Source organism: Pseudopodoces humilis, chromosome 6 (genome assembly GCF_049639895.1).
Source record: "Pseudopodoces humilis isolate 2021_Gansu_Grassland_sample_001 chromosome 6, ASM4963989v1, whole genome shotgun sequence".
In the NCBI taxonomy this organism is placed as follows: domain Eukaryota; kingdom Metazoa; phylum Chordata; class Aves; order Passeriformes; family Paridae; genus Pseudopodoces; species Pseudopodoces humilis.
Genome location: NC_142205.1, coordinates 61916064 through 61941007, shown reverse-complemented (window position 1 = coordinate 61941007; position 24944 = coordinate 61916064). Strand labels below are relative to the sequence as shown.

At 39.3% G+C, this 24944-nt stretch overlaps 1 protein-coding gene across 2 annotated transcripts in view; it reads right to left on the bottom strand.

The window, feature by feature from the left end:
* The window catches only part of SLC7A11 (solute carrier family 7 member 11), a 68900-nt gene extending 45134 nt beyond the window's left edge, over positions 1–23766 (bottom strand). The window contains exons 1-6 of one of the 2 annotated variants that reach the window (XM_005525549.2): positions 23298–23766; positions 20538–20664; positions 16430–16545; positions 7452–7577; positions 5281–5380; positions 2104–2148 (exon numbers count right to left, since the gene is read on the bottom strand). In XM_005525549.2, the coding sequence (XP_005525606.2) occupies positions 2104–2148; positions 5281–5380; positions 7452–7577; positions 16430–16545; positions 20538–20664; positions 23298–23574 (791 nt within the window). In that variant the 5' untranslated portion in view covers positions 23575–23766. The remainder of the gene's footprint in view (positions 1–2103; positions 2149–5280; positions 5381–7451; positions 7578–16429; positions 16546–20537; positions 20665–23297) is intronic. The other variant, XM_088056277.1, reaches the window with a different exon arrangement.
* Between the last annotated feature and the right edge of the window lie 1178 nt (positions 23767–24944).

Below are 24944 nucleotides of genomic sequence, written 5' to 3'. Positions count from 1 at the left end.
TTCCAGTTAAAAGAACTGCAGACACAGAAGTGTATGAGAAGTCCCAAAGGATGTAGACATCTGCATGTTTAAAAAGATCACGCTGTATTGATGGTAACTGCATTATAATTTACAAATTATATTGCTTCTAGCTGAATTTGATCACACCACCAAGACTCCTAACCTATCTCCCCAGAATTTCCTGAAGTAATAGATGTCCTGGACCAGAATCCCTTCACTCCTACACTTAGTTTCACATTTAAAATCCGTCTGTCATACAGCAATTTTTCAAAAGTAAAAAAATGTGTAGGTTGTCTTTTGGTTTTAATGTCTGCCTCTCATGATTTTATAAAAAGCACAGATCCTTGGTAGTTAAACCCCAGATCATCCAGCTTGGGTTCATGTGTGTCCCAGGCCAGGGAATCTTTAGCCAGCTGATCTCCACTGACACAAATCACTTAGAAGCATAGAAGCCTTCAGGTTTGAAAAGACCTCTAAGACCTTACAGTCCAACCATTAAACCAGCACTGCAAAGTCCACCACTAAACCAGGTCCCCAAGTACATCTATGTTGCTAAAGGACACAAAATGATTCACATGAACGTCCCTCAGTGTTAGAGCAGGAAAAAGCCACTTTATTCTCTGACTCCATTGTTTATAGATTCTTGACAATGACCAGCGATTGGACAATCAAGTTACCACCTTCTCAAGCACACTGGTCATGTGAAATGTCCATCAAAAGAAGTTTCTTAGAAGGAATAAACAAGTTATGTTTATAGAACTTTCATGGGAAAGTAACTAAAACTATGAAAACATTATCAGAAGGTTTTAATTTTTCAGGGTGACACATCTACACATTTTAAATACATCCAGAGTCATGTTTTACTAAACCACAACTCCTAAAATGGTGTTTTATCAGAACCAAATATTTTTTTATCAGTGAAAAAGCCATTTGTACATAGGTACCTGCCATAATGATTACTCATAAATATTAATGCAGTATTTTCTACCTGCATCTGTCTGGTCTCAGATTCCAGTCACACAATTCTCACTCTGCATATCCTGATCACATCAAAGAAACTGATAACACACAACCCATCTCCAAGTCACTGAAACAATGGAAATCTGCCAGTCATTCTACCAGCCTCATGTTTTATTATCCATTTCCTTATAATGATTTTCAGACCTCTGAAACAGCACCAGGTTTGGTTCAAACTTTGAAGAAACTAACAAAAACCTTCTGTATGCTCTGAATCAATGGCTTGGGGTTTTCTTTCCCCATATGTCTCAGATTCATATTATCCCAGTGTACAGTGCTGGGGGTCCTTTTAAAATAAAAAATAACTTGGTACCCAGCCAGCTATCTTATTTTTAAAACCCAAGTAAATTATATTTAGCCATTAATTTCTTTATCAAGTAAATAGTTTATTTTCCTGAAAGAAAACAAATTGATCTGAAAACGATTATTTTATTTTCTCTAACTTTTAGAAAACGTTAGTAGCTTTTTATTACTGGCCCCACATACCAAAATATATCTACCAAAATAGATGGAACAAATCAAACTCTCCCTAACAAAGTAACTTTTCTTTCTATGTTTTACAGGCAAGTGATGTGAGAGTATTTATCTCTGGTTGGAAACAGGCTTGGACCCATATCCCATGTTCGGTTTAATTAGATTGGATACTATGTGATGTGTATTCAAGATCCTGCATTTCTGAGACAACTAAAATAAGTAGAACTAACTATTTGATTAATATTTAAACACAGCAAAACTGACAAGTATTGCAGCAGGTAAGTTTCTTGGGCAAGATTTCCCTGACAGGATATCAGTAACTTCCACTGAAAGGAGCCACTGATAGTTACTTGTATGCTGAGGGGGAGAACCGGAGCCCTAGAGATCTACTCAATTTTCTGTTTTCTATGCACATAAAAGCAGAATATATAATAAGGTCACAAAAGACCAAAAATAGCAAATCTTCAAGCATTTGCAATTCAAATAGATACCAGATCTGCTGGAAGGCAAGCAGCTTGACCAGCATACAGAACTTCTGAAGATCACTACTTTTACAACATTTTAAATTCCGCTACCATTTTTCAAAAGTCAAGCAAAACATTAAGTACATACTTTTCAGGGTTTTCCACTTCTTCGGTAACAAAATTGAGGTAAAACCTAGAAAATAGTTATAAAATGTATTATAAGATTTATTCTTATATTCTTAATTTTTATTCTGTATTTCTTTCACTAAGAATCAAGAAGATGCTTTTATTTAATCACTGCTGTTAATTACAGTAGGCTTTGCAGGCCCATGTTTGGATTAAGGAGAGAGTGATATTTAACCTTCCCTGATCTCCACACTCAGGAAGGAATTTCTCAGAAAACACAACAAAGCAGGAAAAGAAAGAGACAATAACTATGTAAAGTCAGTGTGTAATTACTTTTTTCTCCTGACATACTAGGGAGGTAATGGCTTACTCTAATTATATACATACACACACATGCACCCTTCAAATTTTGTATTCCATTTTTGTTTGCTGCCTTTTGCAGTTTCAGATTATATTGGCAAGAAGTCTTGTAAGAGTACTCAGCAAGGGCTTCTTAACAATACAAATAACTGAAGCCTTAGAAAAACCCCTCCTAAACCAAGAACTTGTATAGAATCTCAGACACAGGCTGCTAGCCCTGCACGCTCTTGGACAACCTCCAGTACAGATTGCACTCCTGATCATATTCCAGTAGCATTCAAGAGATAGCTCTGTATGGGAATTCATAGGAACTGCTCAGCAGGCACAGCCCTGCATACAAAGCAACCATAAGCCTCAAGGTCACTGAACCCTCTGTCCTACATTTATTAGCACTAGGTCTGTGCCTGACTGGATCACAATTGTTCCTGGCTTGGAGACAGGCCTAGAGTCAGATCTTGTCTAATTAAACAGAGCAGTCAATACAGTGCCTATGCTGGTCTTCTGCTCTTGTGCAGAAAGACAAATGGCACCTGAGCCAGCAGTGCTGCACTGAATAAACAACAGGTAACTGATCTGACAGAAAGTCTGGGAGCTTTGCCCCATCTCAAGTCTTGGGGCAGAACTGGGTTAGCAGAACAACTTAATGCTGGCTGATGGCTTTTTAAAAATAGTGATTTTGTGACTGAACGTGAAATTCTTTGCCACCTTATCCAAAAACATCAGTACTTGTCTTTCAAGTTCCTAGTGCATAGAGCACAGAAGACTGATACATGGAGGAAACGTCTGTACAGTGAGAGTGGTGGAGCACTGAAACTGGTTGCTCAAGGAAGTGGTGGATGCTGCATCCCTGGAAATGTTCAAAGCCAGGCTGCATGGGGCTTTTAGCAACCTGGTCTAGTAGGAAGTATCCCTACCCTTGGCAAGGGGCTGAAACAAAATTATCTTTAAGGTCCCTTCAACACAAACTGTTTATGATAGCCCAGCATCAGTCCTTTCATTGATGCAAAGACATGGTTCCTTGCATTCTTTTCTCCACTTGTCCTTTTCCAGACAGCATTCTATATACCTAATAGTCTACACTTGTTCTTGGTAGGATGAACCCACACACAGAAGATATACCGCTTTTCTTTTCTTCTTCAAAGTGGTATCATTAAAAGTCAGCAGTTAAAAGCTAACAGTCTTTTGAGCTATGCATAAAATTCTACCTGCATCATCAACACTTGCTACACTCCTTCACATCCAGCTGATTATATTGATTTAGCCCCATGAAACTGATAGTGCAAGGATATTGACACTTCACTTAATGGTCTGCTCCTCCATGTTCTGAGGTGAGGAATTTAGGTGATGACAAAGAAAAATTGACAGCTGGGAAGAACCACTAGCCAAAATAGGTCTTTTGCCTGCTAACTTCTTTTATAAGTGGCAAATAAGGACCTTGAAATAAAAGTCAGAAGGTGTAAAGAGAAAAAAAAAAGATATTTTTTTATTGAAAGGCTTTGAACCATTATGTGAAAAATGGTAAAGATATATGGAAAAAATAACAGTATTTTGATGAAGCATTTTGCAGACAAGAAATTCTGAATATTAAAGAGCTTTTAAAATTGCTTTCATACAAAAACTTAGGTTAATACTTAAAAAGTGAGAAACCATTACATGTATGGATATGAGAGACAAAAGCAGTTATAGAAGAGAGGGGGAAGTAGAGATGGTCCACATGATCAATTCCATTTCTATGAGGCTTCAAAATGCCAGGCTCTTTTCATATATATCTATTGCAGATAAAGGCTTTGGACTCTCTTGGGTTTCTTCCCCTGCTGCCATTTAATATATAAAGTTCTGTTCATACTTCAGTATACAGATTTATAATGCTCCTGCAACCAGGGAATTACAGATGGGTAGAGAACTCCAATGCTCAGCCCATTGTCCCTCCAAATTGAATAAATAAACCCCTTATCTTGCAGCCCTCGTTTTTTGCGCAAGGTAAAGAACCTGGCTGCCTATGAGCCTATGGAAAGCAAAGGGAAGACCTGCAGACAAAGCTATCTCAAAATAAGCCCACTCTGTGCACTGTAGTCTGTCTTCTTCCTCCAACACTGCTGCGGCAAAAGCCCTTTGGCACTACAATGTGGAGCCCTCATGAGCATGAATAAATTGTACAGGCAGATTCAAGAAGTGGCAGCACCTTACAAAGCAGTTGCTGTGTACTTTGGAGGGGAAAGAGAGAAAGAACTTGAAAGTTCTAAGCAGAATACCTGAAGGTAGATTCCCATACTTCTGCTCACAGTCAATCACACTTGACTTTTGTGGAAGCCAGTTGCACTTCTTTTAAGTTTCAAATCTCTCAGAGCAAGAAGTGTAAAAATCTAGAGATTTTTATTCTGTTTTGTGGTCCACACCAATCTCACTGATTCTTACTTGCCAAATACTTCTTGTACAAAGCAAGGCTAAGGGCCACACAACTTTGTAACAGAGTAACAGATTTATTTTTTATGTAATTACTGACTAAAAAAAATTAAAGCTTTAGTTTATTCTTTTTTATTATTTTATTAAAGTATTTAATGAAAAATGAAGAATATTCCTTTATTGTGGTTTGATTATTTTGGTTGTCAGTGCATATTTATATAATTGTACACTGAAAAGAAATATCTTTCCTTTGCAGAGCTGCTTGCACAATGACCACTGAGCATATGGAACAGTAGTGAGAACTACCCTAGTTGTATGATGTAGCTTGGCAGAAGATGTAGAATGTGATACTCACAGCTTCATAAAATAAATGTCTTTGTTAGAGCATACTAGTGTTTGTTTTCAGGATAAATATATATAACTTTTATCCACTTACCAGCCTGAATAGGCATACATTCCTGAATAGAAAGCAAGTGGTAATCCCATAATACTGGCATCATTCCCTGCAAAGGCATTTTTAAAGTGCTGTGTTTCTCCTGTAAAATCAACAAAAAAAATGTTGAAAAATAAGCTTTTTGGTCATAACTACTTTTAAAAAAAAATATAACACATCATGGAACATTTATTCAGCCAACTGTTCACTGACATCAAGTTCTGCCCTTGACCTTAAATTCTGACCCAATCCTTGCAGCCATAATCTGCCAACAAAAAGGCTTTGTGGCATCTGGATTCATGCAGTAGGAGAATTTGACCTATTCGTTTGTTTCAAAGCATTCTGAGCTTGATGACACTCACTGCTCTGTCATTTCCAGCAGTGACTTACATCAGCTTACATGAAAGAGCAAAATGAGCTCAGTAGTTTTTGATGTGGAAAATTTCACTTGTTCAACATTTTAATCAGAAGGAACTTTGCTGGCATTTCATTCAGAAGCAACATTTATAAGATAAATAAACCCAAAATCTTAAAACATTTCTACTATTGAAAAATTAGTTTAGTAGCTCCCAACCATGATAATCAATACTGTACTAATAGTACATCAATTAAGAATTATCTACATATCTATAAGTGCAAATATGCAAGACTTTTGTTACGCTCTTATTCATTTACTAAGTGCTTTATGTCCCCACCATATCCCAAATTTCCTGAGAAGCAATGATCCTCCACAGATATGGAGCAGGAAGAAAATTAATTCAGAGTTAAATTAGCAATGAGTCACATCCTCTACCCTTTACTCCGTTTACGACTGAGCCCTCAGTCAAAATTCCCATTGAAGCATAGACTTTTTGGTTAAGGGAGAAACTGTGGCCAGAGGAAGGTCCCAGTGGAGAATCGGGGACACTAGTTGAGCTACTTCAGGGCAACAATCCCCAACCAAACCTGAGTTTGACATGCTCCAAAGGTCTACGAAAAGTGGGGCAGATAGGAACCGAGAGAAATTTTGCACATTTCATGTGTCATCTGCAACAGGAAATGGCATTGCAAATGCCAGAAAGAAAGGGAAAAACAAGAAAACAAAAACAGTGAATCAGCAGAGTGCTACACAGGAAAACTTTTATTTCAGAGTCTATATTAACCACAGAGAGCCATCTGTCCCTGAGGAAACAGAGCTTACTATAACACTGACTAACACAAGACTTCACTTGGGGGGGAGGGTTTGTGAGCATCAGAAAAGTGTATCCCCTGGGACATAACCAAAAGCTGTGATAGTTTTCGTTAGGTAAAATCTGTCACCAATACAGTCAAGAGTGCTCCCTCCCTACTCTGCCTCCTATGCTTAATGGCTGCTTATGCTCTGTGTAGCTGTTGTAAGGAGGATGACCTGGGGCTTGTCACCATCTCACACCTGCTTCTCAGGGTATAAAAAAAGTTTCTACAGGCAGCTGAGCACGTGTCAGTGAAAAGAGGGCCTTTACAAGGGCATGTACTGACAGGACAAGGGGAAACTGCTATAAACTGACAGAGGGCACATCTAGATTAGATATTAGGAAAAATTCTTCCCTGTGACAGTAATGAGGCACTGGAACAGATTTTTCAGAGAAGCTGGGGATGTTCTGAAAGTGTTCAAGGTTTTGGATGGGCCTTTGAGAAACATGGCCTAGTGGAAGAGGTTTTGAGTTAGATGATCTTTAAGGTCCCTTTCAACCCAAACCACCATATGATTTTGTGATTCTGTGAATTGTAAGCCCCCTCTACCAGCACACACATGTACCATGGCTAGGGACTAGCACAGTCAGAGGAGACATCCTGCCTGGACTGGGCACATACTCTGGGGAGGTGTATGCACATCTGCCTTTAAATCCCATCCTGCCCCTTTCACAAAGTTCAAGCCAAAGACAGATTACAGAGAAGAGCAGTCTATTTGCTCCTTTGAAAAGCAAGTCTGATTGGAATAGTCTTATTGGCATGCTGAAGGAAATACCAGTTCATTCCAATGTAGTTCCACTCTAATCAATGACATGACAGTACTGAACCTCAATTAAGCAAGCACAAACTAATTAGAGATTTTGCTGCTGTAAGCATTATGTGGTAGAGGCAAGTGGGGAAAGACTGTGGAGGGTATAAATAAGATAAAAGCTCTCTAAAAGCATTTACTTTTCATTTCGTACCTTTAATTAGCTGGATAACTCCAGGGACTATAATTATCAGAATTGCTACAAGCTTACAAAAGGTAAGGAACATCTGAATGCGGGCACTCCAGCTGACACTTGTGCTATTCAGGACCATCACCAGTGCTGTGAAGGGATAAAGAAAAGTCAGAAAGAAATAATTTTCACAGAATTCTTTGCCAGCAGAGAGGACATACAAACAACAGATCCTGATGCATTAAAGGAAATACACACTGATAACTTCTCCAGCTCTTGTCCTCCCACTTCTCTCATCCCCCTTCAAGGCTTGAGCTAAGCCTCTATAACTCACCCACTGCCCTGACCATCCATCTGTCCCGACACACCAAATTACAGCTTCATTAACCCATAACTGTCAGCTGCTAATAGACAACTGACTGGCAGGACCCTGTTTCAGAGGAAAGAAATTAATTGCCCAACTCTTGTCACTCCAGATTTCTTTGTCTGTGCTGCTTTGAGTGGAGATTTGTATTTTTCATAAAACAATAACAATTAATAACCATATTAAACTTTCTCACCCTTGTTTAGGCCACACATGAATTTGTAACTGCTTTACCTCTGCTCCTCTTTTCCATGTTGTCCCCCCTTTTTGCTGTACCACAAGAGATGCAGGAGGGCCAGAGTGCAAGTGCTGTGCCCACCCTTTCTAGCAATCAGTAAAGAAACAGAGACGTTTTACTTATTGAAAACAAAGCCCAGGTCTGCAGCTCACCAGCATGTGGAGAGGTCAGAGAAGGGTTTTTTTCATCCTGCCTGGTCAGCTCACATCTCCTTCTGGGTCAGGGACAGCATCTTCTAGCATTTCCTACAGCACTGACTGACAGGAGGAGGGCAGTTCTTGTCATTTTAGTGCCACTTATTCTAGTCTACTTAAACAGAAGGAGTTCAGATATTAAAAACAAAATTAAAATTTCCCTAAAGAATGGAAAATGGGAGCCATTTTATTAGATAAAAAATCTCTTTCCCCTGCTGCTTCAGGGAAACATGGTCAAGCATATTCTTCTCTTTCTTGCCATCATATGGAGCTAATGAAGTAGCTCCTCATCTCAATCCTCCTGTCATTCAAGCTCTCTCAAGAGTACCAGTTTATGTAAATCATCAAAATCATCAGCCACATCACAGATCTCGAGACACACAAAAACACAATTTGCTAGTTTGTAGGAGCTAGCATTGTAAATCTAGCATGGCACAGGCTTTCTGGAAAAAAAACTCCACTGATTTATCTCAAGTCTTTTATACAGTTTCTCTTTACCAGTGAGGTTAAAAAATATTAAAAAAATCTTCTCATTTCAACTGAAAGTAGTTTGAGTTTAATGGAACAGGGAGAAAATTCTAAGTCCCATTGAATTTTTAATATATTTTTAAATAAAATAAAAATTCCAGGGGGAAAAAAAAACATTTTTCCACATTTTTTATTTGGGAGAGAGACAGTCCCACTCTCAAATAAGCTATTTACAAGTCAATATATACTCACAACATCACCTAACACAATTTTTTCACCAGAAAAGGATCTTGAAGATCAAACTCTTTACTCAGTTCTGTATCTCACCATATTTCAGAGCTGAAGTGTTCTGAAATCACAATGAAATCACTTGGACTTCCGCAAAGTTTCACTTGAGACCCAAATATTTTTTTTTTTGCTTTTCTACTTCCTTGTATACCTGGATTTGAAAGGGAACAAAAAATACCAGGGCCCTGATTCATTGCTCTATTGTTCCAATATTACACTGACATATCTTGACTAATTTAAATTTTGAAAGATCCCTTTAGGTTGCTGATGAATATTAGTGCTGTTTGAGCCTCCCATTCTTTTCCTGAGGCTTGATTACCAGTAAGACTAACAACTGTCATTTAAGCAAAATATATTTAAAATATTAATTTCACTGAAAGTGTTTAAGTTATAAAAAAATCCAGTGCCATAGTCAAGCACTTGCTTATTTTAATTTTCCTAGAAGACTCAGGGTATCATACTTTTATTCTGTAGAAAGGGAAGCCCAGGCATGGACCAGAGCACAAGAAAATTTCAAGGAGGATTTCTTTCATGTAAGAGAATCTGCAATTTGATATCCTGCTTACCCAGAGTTTAAGCTGACTGCAGCAATCAGTCTGTCACCTTACACACGTCAGATTGGTAATATGAGTGGAGAGAGCTCCTCCAGGTTTTCTAATGCATTGGTTTCACCTTCCTGATACACATATGAGAATGTTACTGGATAGTAAGGCCTCAAACACTTCAGAAAGGGGGCAGCCACAACTCCTCTGGGCAACCTGTGCCAGTGTCTTACCACCTACATCAGAAAAATTTATTCCATGTATCAAATCTAAACCAGCCCTTTTACGGTATGAAGCCATTTCCCCTCATCCTATTGTCACAGTTTAAGCACAAATGGAAATTAAACCTGGCAGCTGCTTGCTCAACTCCCCCCTTTCACCTGCCACCCATCGGTGAATGAGAAGAGCCAATGTAAAACTTGTGGGTTGAGATAAGAACAGTTTAATAATTGAAAACAAAGTAAAATACAGTAATAACGGTAAATAAATAATAATAACGAAAAGGGAAAAAAGCAAGTGCTGCACAATATAATTGCTCACCACCCACTGAACAGAGCCAGACCCCTCATTCCCAAACCCAGATCAGATGTCCTTCCATTTAAATCTTCACAGTTTATATGCTGGGCATGATGTTCTATGGTGTGGAGTATCTCTTTGGTCAGTTCAGATCACCTGTCCTGGCTATGTCCCCTCCCAGTTTCTTTTGTTAACCTCCTCACTAGCAAAGCATGGAGGCAGGGAAAAAATGTCCTTGACTATTGATAAACCAGACTTAGCCAAAAAAAACCAACATCAGTATGTTACCAACACCATTCTCATTCCAAATCCAAAACAAGCAAATCCTTGCTGTTCTTCTCTGTAACAGCTACTGAGAAGAAATTAACTCTGACCTGGCTGAAACCAGGACACCTATCACTGCTTGCCCTTGTAAAAGTCCCTTGATACAAATGTCCTTTGATGGTCCTTCATAAGAATAAGTGCAGAGTTGGAGGACTGTTCTAGTAGTAATTCAGGCTGCAGGGCTGAGACTTAAGTGCTTACAAGTGCTTGAAAAATTTCAGACCAGTTTTACATTTTTTTTTAATTTTATTTTATTGTACTTATTAAGCTATAAGAGTTTATAGCCTTCTTTATAATATAATATTATATAATATACATTATTGCTTATTATATACTATTAATAATAGTAGTACTATTTCATAATAATAAATTTAGTCTTAATGGTTCTATGTGCATGACACTTGTCTAGAAATGTGGGGCTTTCACTAGTATCATGTACCAGCATAGTACTGGTTGTGTTAGTAACTGGGTAGTGAAAGGCAATGGGGAAGTCGAGTCATGAAGAAAACTGCTAAAAATCAAGAAAAGATGATGACAGCTGTGCCAGGATTCAAAAAGGACATTATATTCTGGGACTATGGCCATTAGTCTTCAGAACAGGGCCTATTGGAGATATTTAGAGAAATTGATTGCAGACACATTGATATGGGATCACAGCAAATATCAGAAGGAACAGCAGTTTCTCAGAAAAAGGACAGTGAAAGGAGGACTCAGGTCTAACTTTTCTAACTAAAAGTCAGACATTAAGTGTGGCTGCATCCTCAATGAAGAGACAGTTAGCTCCAGAGGATGAGTAACAATACCTCTGTGAGACGCCTATCCCAGATGAGATTGTTTACCTTCAGGAAGTTCCTCTTTCCTCTTTCTCCACTGACTCTATGGGGAACATAGATTACCTAAATACATTGATAAAAACAAGATAAATCCTAACCAAGAGGAGTGTGGAGGAAGAACAAAATGGGGTTCATAAACAGTCAAACACAATGGAAACACCAACATGTTTTTCACAATCTCTTTCCTTCCCACAGACACACAACTATAGATGAATAACAAAACCTAATGGGAGAAGCAGCAGTGTGCATTACATCCTGTCTTACTTTTCAGAATATCTGTACCATTGCCTCAGCAGGAGACCAAGAAAACTGCTCTCCCATAACTTGTCAGACTTTTAGGGTCAAGGCATTCAAAAAACGCCAAAAAATACCCTCAATTTGCAGACCCTGATGAGCCAATTAAAAGTCACAGGAAGCACAAAAGCACCTATCAGAGCATATTTGCAATAGCATATCAGAGCATATCCCTGCAAGCCAATAGATATTTTAATGTAAATTGTTTGTCTGATAACTGTCAGCAGTAGAGAGTGGCATCTACAACATCTGCCTCAATGAAGGGGAAAAAAGGCATCTAATTATAGACTCATAGACCAATAAAACTTGGGGCTGGAGCATTTTCTAAAAAGCACTGATAGACCTGTACAGCTAATCTCAGTTTTCAAGCATAACTTTACCTCTAACAGCCAAAGTTTGGGGTATTTGAATTTTTTTACAGACTTCCCAAAAAAAAAGAGAGGGAAGTTATATATTATTGCAGTGTAAAAGGCCCAAAATATGAATTAGTGAAAAAACTCAAGTGAGGTGGTGTTTTTCAGTATCCGTTTTTAATGGCTGAAACCTGTTTATCTGCTTTCTGGTACAGAGGCCATGTGAAAAGTTTGGCACAGGCTCAGTTCCTATTGGGGCTACATATTGATAGAGGAGTTTGATATCTTTGCACAGTGCATTTTGTCACTTCCTGTTACCATTATATGTAAGTTTACAATTAGGAAAATAATTAATATATATAAATAAAGCAAGAGATGATTATAGGGCCTTTTTTGCAATGATAGGCATGGTGATAGGATGTTTATTTATGTCAAGAAACAATAAATATGAAGGAGTCTACCAACTTTCACTTCAGGAGGAAAATGAATTTTAAACTCATTCTCCTAAAAAGACTCCCTTCAGTATCAGAACAAAGATGGACAACATCTCTTTGCTTTGTGTCCTGGAGCTATTTTGTCCTGCTGGAACTGAGTGGGGAGTTAGAAGTGCTAGTCTCCTGTTTGCATTTTCTGCAGCTGTCCTTCCCTGTTGTCCTGGGGTGACTTTATGATACTGGTATCCCCAATCGTCTGGTTTATGTTATATATTAAGTTCTGCACCTTTAAGACTGGCTTTGAGAGCAAGAGAGGGGGAAGAAGAAGCGCGCAGTTTGTGTTAAGGAAAAACATCACTCCCACACATCCCGCTCCTGGACTGTGGTGTCTGCAGCACGGACAGACAGCGGGACAGAGCTTCTCTCTGGCTTTTAGTTAGTTCTAGCTAGCTGAGGCAGAGGAGTTCCCTGGACCTTTGTTTTTTTCCCAATTTTCTTGGATCTGTGCAAGCCTGCTCTGAACTGAACACCCAGCCAAACCCTGGGAGCTCACGCCTGTGGCCCACTGGGGCCTGGGCCTCGGCACTTTCCAGCGCCGGAGGGACTGATAAGAACCTGAGCGAGCCGAGCTACACCACATGAAAAGGACTTTTTTTTTTTCTCCCTCCTAGATTTGCCATCCCATCGAACAGCAAGAGGTTTTATTATTTAATATTACTCAATTTCTGTTAAATAAACAGCTTTTTCCACTTCTCTCTACAGAATTTTTTCTTTTCCTGGACCAGTTAGTGGGGAGGGGCATTTCCCTGGGGAAATCCCCATTTAGAGTTTTCCTTCCTAATTTGCCCTAAACTAAGACACCTGTGTTGAAGCACATCCAGCTTCTCTCTCCCCTACCTGTCAATTTATTTTCATAAAATTGTAGTAATTATATCCTGCCTCTGGAAGTGTTCAAGGCCAGGTTGGATGGGGCTTTAAGCAATCTGATCTAGTGGGAAATGTCCCTGCCCATAACAGGATGATCTTTAATGTCCTTTCCAACCTAAACCATTTTATGATTCTACAAAATGTATACTGTAATAAAAATCTTTGAGATGTCTGCTCTTCTTTCACATACAGTTAAATTAACCAAGTTGAGAAAGTTTACTGACTTTTTCTGACAAACTTATATCTGCATATCCAGTATTTGATCTAGGTTCTTCTCATCAAGATTTGCTTAAGAAACACCAAGTGAATTTAAGTGATTTCTAAGTTTGAAAAAAAAAAAAAAGGAAGGTTTTGCCTCAGAAAGCTGTGGCATCTGAAAAGGGACTCCACGCAAGCATCCTTCTCTCTACTGAGACACTGAAATGTTTGGAGATTTTGGTTGGTTGGTGGTGTTAAAAAAAGAAAAACCATAATAAAGGCAACTAAAAACAAAAGCAGCATATTGGAGAACATAAAATTTTCTTTTACAGATTGTTCAAGATTGCTCTGAACAGGTGATTTTGAGGGGAATTTCGTGCCCAGCATATGTCTTTTTCCTATAAATAATAAAGCAAGAACAGAGATTTTTTAAATGTCACCATGTCCAGTAGTTGCATTTTAACTCTCATCTGATCTACATCTCCTCTGCACTATCATTCCTTTTTCACTGAAGAGGCACAGAGGAGAAATGGTGGAGAGTAGAATGGCTGTAGCCCTTTACAAGGAATATTTTTTGGTGGCTGGTAGAGAAGCAATAGTATTTGCCACTCCCCAAAATAATCCTGGTTGCATCCATCTCAGTCAACCTTTTAATAATAGGCTTAAGATGGTTAAATAGAGATTCAGGTGGGGAGAAAAAAGAAAAAAAGGAAAGAGAAAAGCTGTACTGTGACAAGGATAGAAAAAACTGGACTACAATACTAGTGATGTTTTAAAAAACTCTCACACTGCAGATTTTAAGGCTAGTTTAGACAAACATTTCTAAGAAATTGTTTAGATAACACTGATTGTGTTTGGGATCAGGGGATTACCTGGATATTTTTCAAAATTCCTACCTCTTCTTTCTCGTACAAAAAGAAATGACAAGGTAAAACAATAGAACAAAGTCTTACCCAAGGAGAGAGTTCAGTGGTGCATCCCACTGCCTTTCCCTGTGCAATAAAGACATATACACGACCAGTGCTCTCTCATCAGGCAAGGAAGGAAAAGGGACCAGACATGGGTAAGAAAAAAGGCGTGTCATTTCACTTCTTGATTAACTAAAAATTTGAAGTGATACTACTTTTTGCACCATTATATTGGATTGTAAGATCTTCAGGGCTCCAGAGTGTCTGCTCAGCTCACCAACTTAATCTTACTTATTGCTCTGCCTACATGCCCAATACCAAACTTTCATAACAATTACCACCACAGCAGCTGATTCTTACCCTACAAGGATTAACAGCCAGACACTCTGTGATCACTGAGCTTAAGTGCAGCAGAAGTTCTAAGAACTACTACAAATAAAACTCCACTGTAGAGCATACTGCAAAGAATAAAGTCTCAGTCTGATATATCACTGTTTTTCTCAGTGTCATCCCATTCACCACTACAAGTTTTCTACAAGAATCCCTCCTTTCAGTGAAATGCCAGTTCATCCCACCTGTTCCATACAGACCCACTCTGTACAGGACTGTCTGCTGTGACCTCCCTTCTCCCTTTAGGCTGTGATTATTTCAGCCTAATTCCACCTCCCCTGCAAAGCTACTTATTTGTTCAATTATTTTGCCAAGCTCTGGCTTATCACACAGATTTTCACTTAAATTAAAAGCAATAAAAACATATTTCAAATTGTTCACCTATTGTGCTTGACTCACAAGCAATTAACAAAACACTTTGATGCAGTCCTCACTTAACATTCCTTCTGTCTCAGTGACCTTAACATTACTGAACATGTTTCACTCTTGCACTAAAATGTTTTAGACAGATGTAGCTGTAAAAAATCATTGACTTCAAAATTAAACCCCTAATTCAATTACTCCTATGAAACCCATAGTTTATGCATAATTAAGTTAGAAAGGAATGCAGTCACATATGTTTTTAACACTCCAACCAGAAAGGAAATCTTATCAAGTGAGCTCCCACAAAAAGCCACAGTAACCTGGAGACTGGAAATTTCAATGTAAATTGAACTCCTTGCCCTGAAGAAAGAGTCATCTGAACCTATTATTGTGCAAACCTGAAGGGGTCTCCTGTAGGCCTTTGATCATTTTGCATGTCTTAATTCCTTTTTCCAGTCTTTTTGTTTCTGATATGTGCACTGAGCAAATTGAAAGGAACAATCTGTTACTAATTACTCAGGTCTACTCTGCACTCCTTCCCAGCACAGCTGAATTCCAAAGTGTGCCCACAGGGAGTATCCTCACCAGTGACCAGACAGACAGGGAAACAAGCCTCTAATGCTACAAGCTCTAGAGTGCCATTCTCATAGTCTTTTGTGCCTTCCCATTTCATGCATCCTCCATACCAGCCCAGGTACACTGTAAAGCCATTGCTCTCATGGTAGTGCCCCTCTTTCCACTGCAAATATTGGCTTTCTGTAACCCTAAATGACCCCTTTTACACTAACTACAAAGTTAGCAAGTGTAGGACAACAAGCCAGCAACAACCATGCACCAGGCTGAATGCTCTGCTCCCAAAATTTGCTTCCTGCTTTCTGAACTACAAGCGCCTCAACAAGGATTATTGCCAGGATGGAAAGAGTGGGACTGGGGAAGATGACCTCATGTTGTCTGTCTGCACTCAAGAGAACTACATTTCTTCATGGCATCATACTTGGCATTTAACTGCCTCCTAAATCTAAGGTAGTGCAAAACACTTAAAGCAGGTAATCTTTCTTGCATATCTCTGGCATTACCTCACCATCTCTTAGAGACTGAAATTGCTTCTACAAAAAGAAAATTTGGACATTAATTCAAGTGGCAACAGAATCAGCCTTGACAATAGATTTTCCCTGCCACGGATAAAGTCTGCTGTTCTTTTTGTTCCTGTGTTTGTTCACAAACACCCACACCCAGGCAAAATGTCACACAGGTGCCCCTGGCACTGGATGCATGGTAATTAATGATTTACATTAAACAATTACCTGCTCATTTTTTTCAATTTATATAATCTTTACCTTTCCCTGAAACCTAAAATTGGATACTTACTGATGCCGACAGCTGTAATAAGTTTAACTGCAAGTTCTGGGATTTCACACTGCATAAAGAAAGGTTCCAAGATATAGCGTCCAAATGCCAATGATATCACTGCTGTGGCAGCAGGGCTAGAGTGGAAAAAAAAACCAAGGTCACAAAATTAATCTGCAATAGTACACAGCTATTATTCTTATTGGATCACACTATAACTTCATTATCCGAGACCTGTGAACCTTAATTTTGGCACTTTCTTTGAGCTTTGCTGACATGTACCACAGTTTCTGAATGCAGCACTCCTCAGTGATTCTGATCTGACAGCAACACTTCTTACCAGGTTGTCTCTTACAACTTCCATGCTGCAAAGCAGTCATAATCAAAACCAAAAAGTATCAATAGAAATCTTCATTCACTCACTTGAAGTGAACATAGCCAGTAATCAGATTACATTGGCAACACCCTGCACAAAAGTCAGTGGATTTTAGTGGCCATATATATCTCACCCCTCAGAGACACAAGCAAATTAATTTCATTCAAGCTGAGCATTCTGGTTTACTAAATTAAGTATCCAAAACCTACCCAGGTATTTTAATAAATTCTGAGACAGTCCAAATGGGATTTTCTAAAATACAAACAGAATTTGTTCCTTTTATTGACTAAGGATTTCCTAGCACTACAAGTGAAAGCAAAAATCCCTGTAGTATACCATAGAATACCATAAAACAAAGGAATATGAAGAAAGACATAATGTTTCTTCATTTGGCCAGCTAGTGTTTTTCATAGTAAGAGTTAAGTTTTCCAACACCCAAAAAGCTGTTGCATTTACAAATTTGAAATGCTCATAATATTCATACAGCCCTTCTATTTGAGAGAAGCTAACTGTTTGACAGAAGCCTTAGCACTGACACATATTAGTAGCAAATTAGCCTGTGTCCGCAGGTTACTGTTCATGTTCCATTTAGAAGGACATTTTCACCCTCATTAGGACAGCTGGTGGCATCTGTGGTTTATTGCATATACACTGTAGGACAACAGGCACATGATTCTCAAAGAATTTCTGAGTTGAACAAGAATTCATCCAAATTTCTTGGGAAAAAACCTGCCACACCTCACTTCACAGAATTTTGATAAAAATTCTATGGAACAGGGTAGAAATTCTGCAGAGACGTTGTTGTTCTCCATTAAACGATAAAAGAATTTTCCACAAGGGAGTTGCACCATGGAAACAAAACCCACTTTCTCTGTGTTATGACTCAACTCAGAAGTCACACACTGTGTTGGACCAAGCTGCAGAACAGCACAGAACAGAATAATCTTCCTCAGTAAGTTTCTGCATGGACAAGCAAGGGCTGCTGCATGTGCATTTCCCAAGCATGGGGATGTTCCTCTCACTGGCCAGCAAATGGCTTTGCAAATTTTGTCTGGATTTTCACAGACATTTACTGCAATACTTCTAGTGTCAGGAGATCACCAGGCATCTGGTTTTTAAGTACTGCATGCAGCCTTCCATAAGTAGTTTTGGAGTGCTCTAGATCAGATGAAAGATCACATATTTGGAGTTGTCCAAGACTTCTTTTCCTCAGTCCCAGCTTCTTTCCCCATAACTTGGACTTTGACCTCCCATTTCAAGGAAAAGCCTTTTTATAAAAGCAGTCACTGCTATCCACACCACTGTTTCTAAAAACAGAGCTCCTAAATTACACCTCTAATAGCTCTACCTCCGACATTACCATGACTCTCCCTCTCCATGGGGGAGATGTTGCTGGCAATGCTGTCAATTAGTGGAGGTAGAAGTTCAAAGAATGGAGCAGTATTCAAAAGACACACAGATGGGATGTTTATTGACATAGCTTATTGGCGGACTCAGTGTTGAGTAAATGGTTGGACTCCTTGTTCTTGGTGGTCTTTTCCAACCTTACTCATTCTGTTTTTCCTTTTGACTACAGTACTATAGGCAGGCTGGCAGGCCTCAATAGCTGTGTGTTCTGGAGCAGGTAGAAAGTGCATAACCAGCTTCCACAGAAGGGCAAGGATACAGGAAGACACCAGATGAGGCCCAGGCACAGGGTCCCAGCACATACCACAGGCAAGTCAGGCACCTGGCAGCACACTCCTCCTGTCTTTGTTTAGCAACTACCAAGTGAAGCTCTACAGACAATGCATTCACACTGCTGTCTTCACTTGTTTGAAAAATAGTTGTTGGAGGTTTTTTAAATGTATATAAATATATATAAAATACAACCTGGCTTTGGGAGAGAAAAAGGTTCACAGTTGCACTGGGTGAGAAGCAGTGCAGTGTAAGGCAGAACTATTCAGTAAGTGGGCAGAGTAGTTAAGTGTGCTCTCCACTGTCAAGTAGCAGCTTTACAGAGATACATGAGAGCAAGAAATGTCTGTTTTGGTTGTTACTCCTCCACCAGCCTATAAGTGTAATAATCCTGCAATCTTTCATAAGAAAAACCAGCCTAGCTGAGATGTGTGTCTGCAACTTCATCTGCTGAAAACAAAAAATAAACATATATGAGGTCTCAAGTTCTTTGATAGAAGCAGTCAGTTTCCTGATGCAGGAGTCAGCTATAAAACTCTACACAGAGTTTCAGCAGTGCTGCTCTGATCATTGCAAGTTACAACATGTATGCCTTCCTCGCTGCCTCTTAGACTGGGTGATTAAAGAAACCACTGATGTTCTCTCCCATGCAACATGACTATTTTCTGGGTGTGGGGCAGATGACGATTACTAGAAGCATTTTCACAACACTCCTGGGACACCGTCATATGTAAAAAAAATAATTATTTTGTGAAGAAAGGAATTTACAATGCCTGGTTTTGTTATGGGTGTTTGTGCCTAAATTAATAAGTTGCCTCTGTCACACAAAGTGTAGATTAAGAGGGGGATTTCTAATATTGTTCCTGTTTGTTGATTCTCTGATGTGACATGATATAGCTGTTCACACCACTGTGAAAACATAGGTCTCAATCCACTTCCTGATTGTCCTTTTTGGCAGAAGTTTCATACAGATGAGACATCTGCCCTTTCATCACGTTTGATGGAAATTACGCAGTTAATTCAAAGGTTACATTTTGGTGGGGAGGTTGTGTTGGACCATCTGACATACAAAATTATTTCCCCTGGAAACAACATAAGGATTTATAGATTCATTATGACTCAGCACCATCAGCACTTTTAAACTCAACAGTCCATGCTAGAACCTGTCAGTGTTATGTAAACATAGTCATGATTTGAAATGAGGCTTGTGCCTCATTTGTGACTAATCTGCTGATTGCGGAACAGAGGGGAAAGAAGTGCTAACCAGCCTGAGTTGGGGATGGAGCATTCCCAAGGACATTTTATATAAGTGAGTTGCCCTGTTCTACATATATCAAGATCTCCAAAGTCAGCAAAATTGCAAAAATAAAAGGAGAGGCTACACATGAGTTTGCTATGTTGATCCATTTACATTATGAAAGTTTATATTATATTATTCAACATCTTCATATTGTAATTCTTCTGCACAAGGTCAAAGGCTGCACACCAAGGCAATACAATGGACATTTTAGGTATGTGAAGGTAATGTTTCATTATTTGGTTAGTTAGTGTTTTTCAAAGTAAGAATCAAGTTCCCCAACACCCCACAAAAACAAAAAATCAGGGCCCAATCTGACATATAAAGCATACACAGTGCCCTTAACTCTAAAAACTACTGGACAATAGTTTCACCAGGTGTTATTCCTGTATCCAGAGACAACAGGAATTGTTCCAGAAGGTAGTGCTAAGACTGCGAAAAGGTAAAGGTGACTTCCCCTTTCTGTACTCTATCTAGGTATGGCAAACAACATTATTAGTGGCATCAATGGACTATCAATAGTAAGCTTAGCAAAATTAAGGCAAGTAATTGGATTTTTGTGGCAGGGAGTTTTCTTATTTCCCCAATATACACGTCTCCTTGAACATTTCAAAGCTGATGAGTAGAACAGCATTTTTAAACCCTCTGAAGCAATCATAGTAAAAGAACACAGTTAATTGACCAAAATATCTTTGATTTTTTTTGCCCAACATATAGAAGAGATTTTTCTTTATGACTGACAAGTGCATTGCCATCAGAAACAGTCATGATGCACTTACCGAATGATGAGTAGTTCAACCCAGACCCTCACAAATGCAGGTAACGGGCCAAAGGCCTCCAGGATATAGGTGTAGTGACCACCGGATTTCTTAATGCATGTTCCTAGCTCAGCATAGCAGAGGGCACCTGTGAGAATTCAACAGGGCCAACATGAGAGATATCCAGAAATACCTATCAAATAATTTATAGCCTAAACAACAGAGCTGCTATGGTATCATAACTACTTTTTATATATTTTAATTTTTTTCCAATGAATTTTGCAAGTTTTAATTCATTCAGCTAGACATGTAGTAAACTAAACCATTTATCCACTTATATTTAAAGCCACTGGACAAGCTATTTGCAGTAAGTGTTGTTACTACTATGCATCTTGTGAAGAGGGACAAGAAAGTGGGTTGTTATACTAGACACGTTACTTCCCAGGTAGCCAGACTGCATCGCTAAATGAAAGATTTCTGACACACTTGTTATCAAAGGTTGATTTACTCCTCTCAGCCTTAGAGATGCCTGGCTCAAACTCTAAAGGTCTAAAAACTGTATTACCTCACCTCAGCCATGGCTAAAAGCAATCAAATGGCCCAAATTTGGAAGCAGGATCTTCAGATTAAGAATTTTACTCAACGATACTCCTAACATTTTACATATAAAACTCAGGGGGTGACATAGTCACAGCTTTTCAACACTGGTGGAGTGTTTTTGTGTACTACAAATGCAGTGAAAAGTCAGGAACCATCAATTAGTTACAAAGCTGGGGATTCACAGCTTCACAGGTGGACCACATCAATAGTGTTCCACAACTAAAAAACATAGGCAGCCCTTTTGGAAGACGGCTCTGAGGAGCCAGTAATGAACAGTAATAAAGTTTGTTAGCACTGCATCACACAGAGTTAAGATCAGAAACATGCATTAACTCATTTCAGCTCTCTTCCCTGCACATCTTTATGTCACACACTTTTAGATAAGAACTACAGTAGTCAAAACCACATCACATGTAAAAGCCAATTAAAGCTGTACCACATGATGACAAATTCTCCAGCTTTATTAATTTGTTTTGTTTGAGGCTTTGCAAAAATGTGGCAACTTTTATCTGCTATTCTTTAGCTTACCTGAAGATGTGTTTAAAGGAACCCTTACAGCCACACCAAAGAAAGCTGTTTATGCATTTTCTTTTGCCAGCCTCTTTTTTTGAGGTTCAGGATGAAATGAAATTGTGTTTTAATATATGTTATAAACGCAGCCTCAGCAAGACCTTACGCGATCTCTACATGTGATTTAACTATAACTAAGTCATGCAGGGAACTAAAAAAAAAAAAAAATTAAAAAAAAGGCAAGAACAACCAAAAAGCAAACAAACTGTAACAGGTACATCCTGAGAACAAGATACTATCTTTTGCTGTGCCAAATTACACAGTTCTTCCCATCTAGAAGTCTAGAAAATTGCCTAAAAAAATCTGTCTGATAAAGGAGTGGGGGTTATTTTGGTTTTCTTGTTTTGGTTTGGCTTCTTCGTGAAGCTTTTTTTTTTTTTTGTAGAAGCTTCACTACACAGCCAGAAGATTACTACTACTAAAGTTACAGCCATAAATTCAGTGCTTAAGCAAATTCTGGGTTAAGCAACTCAAAAGCCCAAGGTCTTTTGACAGGGTTACAAATAGCATCTGAGGTTTTTCTTGATAGGGGAATTTTGTTGCAGGCAGAACTTCCACACTTGTACAAGAGATTATGCTGCACGTTGTACCCATACATTTACGATTTCACCCAGATGGGTCCAAACTTACTAGGACTGTTTGTTTGGCCTGGGTTGGTTTAGCCTGTAAAGAATATTTCTTTTAAGGTCAGAGCCCATTTACAAGGTGGCGTTTGCATGTTCCGCCTATTAAGTAGACACTTAGTTCCTCTTTGTCCTCTTCACTCCTGCCAGTAAACAAGTAGTTTCCTTTTTAAATAAAGCCAATATTCATGTTAGTTCTTCAGTTTCTTTGAGATTAACTCTATTAAACAGGTCAATGAACCCTCTGTCCCACAGAGGCCAGAGTAGGGTTTTCCACTCTGAATGAGGGTTTTGTGTACAGAACAACTTAACTGGACTTCTTCAGAATTCAACACTCTTCAAGAACACAAAGAATTAGCAAAAACTCCCACAAAAAGCAGGCTAGCAATAAAACTCCCAGGGTAAATTTGCTTCCATCACAGTTTTTTGTAGCCCAGTTTTTCAAAGCAACTTCATGAGCAAGGAAGGAAGAAAAGAGCTGGGAAAAGGGGTTATTAGTATTATTGTTTTTCTCCCCTTCATGCCAATACATCTTACATACAGTGGGAATTATTCCTCTCAGACTTTGCTGTAGCCTCTAGGGAACTAGGTTGAGCTGTCTAAACATTTCAGTGGTGCTCATGCATCATGCTCATCCCACAGCCAGGGGCTTTACAAGCAAACCATAAATACATCTCACAACAGGAGAAAAATATACATACAGCACGTTCTACAGGGAAAAACGCACATTTGGTTTTCCTGTTCCTTTAGGGACCCACAAAAAAAAAAAAGCTTCCAACTTTCACCAGCTGGTGCCACGAGTGGGGGGACAGGGCTTGCAAATCTTTGCACCCTCCACAAAACTATCATGCAGCACAAACCGTCTGTAGTTCCATTGGTGCTCAAGCTCTGCACTCTGACTTCCTACCCAATCATAAAATCAGAGAAATAATCACAATAATTCACCAGCTGCCCCTCTAGACCAATTAGAAACTTTTCAGGGACTTACCAAAAAGTGAGAGGATACCACATACTGTCCACACAGTCAAGGACATGCCCACGCTGCCTGTGTTCTTCAGGATGCCTTTGGGAGAGATGAAGATGCCAGCTCCAATGATAGTGCCAATTATGATGGATATCCCCCTCATAAGTGTCACTTTCTTCTTCAGCATAACTTTTCCCTCCTGGGCTGGCTGTTTGCTGTCCATAGAGGACAACTTGCCATTAGCTTGTCCCTGCAAGTAGCTTCCATTAGAGACCATGGGCACAGCAGCTTTCCTAAACATGCTACAGTGCCACCAACACACTGCTGGCAAGCACAGGCAGAAAAGTTTTCAGCAGAAACCGAAGGGGATTTTTCCTCTCCTCTATGCAGACAACTACTTTGTCTCTTCCTCTGTCTTGTCTTATCTTTCCAGCTGCTCCTACACACAGGTAACAAGCTCTTAAAGAGTATGTGAGCCCTTCCTGTGATCCAAGCTCAGCTCAGAAACACCTGCGTTTTCACACTGTGGTACTGCCCTATCATTGGAAACCAGCTCAGCTTCCGCATGGACTTGTATTTAAGCTCTTGTCATACCAAGTTACTCTAGCTGAGTGATGATGCAAATTCTCCAGGTTTGCATCAGCCATTTGAGAAACCGCTGGCATTACTCAGCATTTCTCTTTTTTTTTTTTTTTCCCCTTTTCCTTTTTAAACCGTACGGGCATGTTGTACAACTGGCCTGGGGGTGGTGAGAAGAACAAAGCACTTGCAAGCAGCTCGACCTAAACCTCGCCAGTCAATGCAAGCGTATCACCCTCGACACCCCGAGACGCACTCCCAACTTTTTTAAAGCAGCTCAGAGCCAGAAACAAAAGCCTGCCTAAACACAAAGCTTGTCAGAGTATAAGGGGAAAAGAAATCAAACAGGATACGTCATTCCTGGGTCTAATCCAATTTCATTCTCGAAAAACTCTCAACAAAAGTTAAGTTTGCGGGGGCTGAACTGCTAGTGTCTTAGTTGATCAGCCTCTCCCACGTCCATGTTACTAATCTGGAAATCTCTGCAGGGACCGGGAACCACCATAAAGGATCCATACAGCCCCACTGTTACCCTGAGTTACTTAGCAACGCACCCCAGTCAGCCTAATGAGCACACAGGCATTATTTCCACGCAACAGGCATTTTCACAGGTGCAGCTGTTTTCCGGGATGTCAGGAAACAGCACCACCACTTTTTTGTTAAAATACACTGCAAAGGTTTACAGCCACCTTGCATGTGTGACCGGGCAGTAGCAGGGCAACACCCCAGACCACAGGGTCTCCAGCACCTCAAGAATCAGAAGGGGATTTTTTGTGTTATCTCTGACCAGATAAAGAGGTAAATCAGGTGCACAAATACATTTGCTTCACCTGACCATTCGAATTCAAACTGAGCAATTAGTGTTAAAAAGAGGTGTGTTCTCCTAAAACAGAGCAAAAATCAACAGCCTTCAAGCACTTTTGACCTAATCAAGGGAAAGCCTTTATAATATATGCTAAAGGGGAAAAATTCTTCGTGGTATAACTATTGCAGCTGCTAATAGCTTCAGATTAGATCACTGTAGTGAGACATTATTGCTACAGTTACTGCTCTTACAGGTATTTTTTAATCAGCACCTAGGTTTGGGAGTAA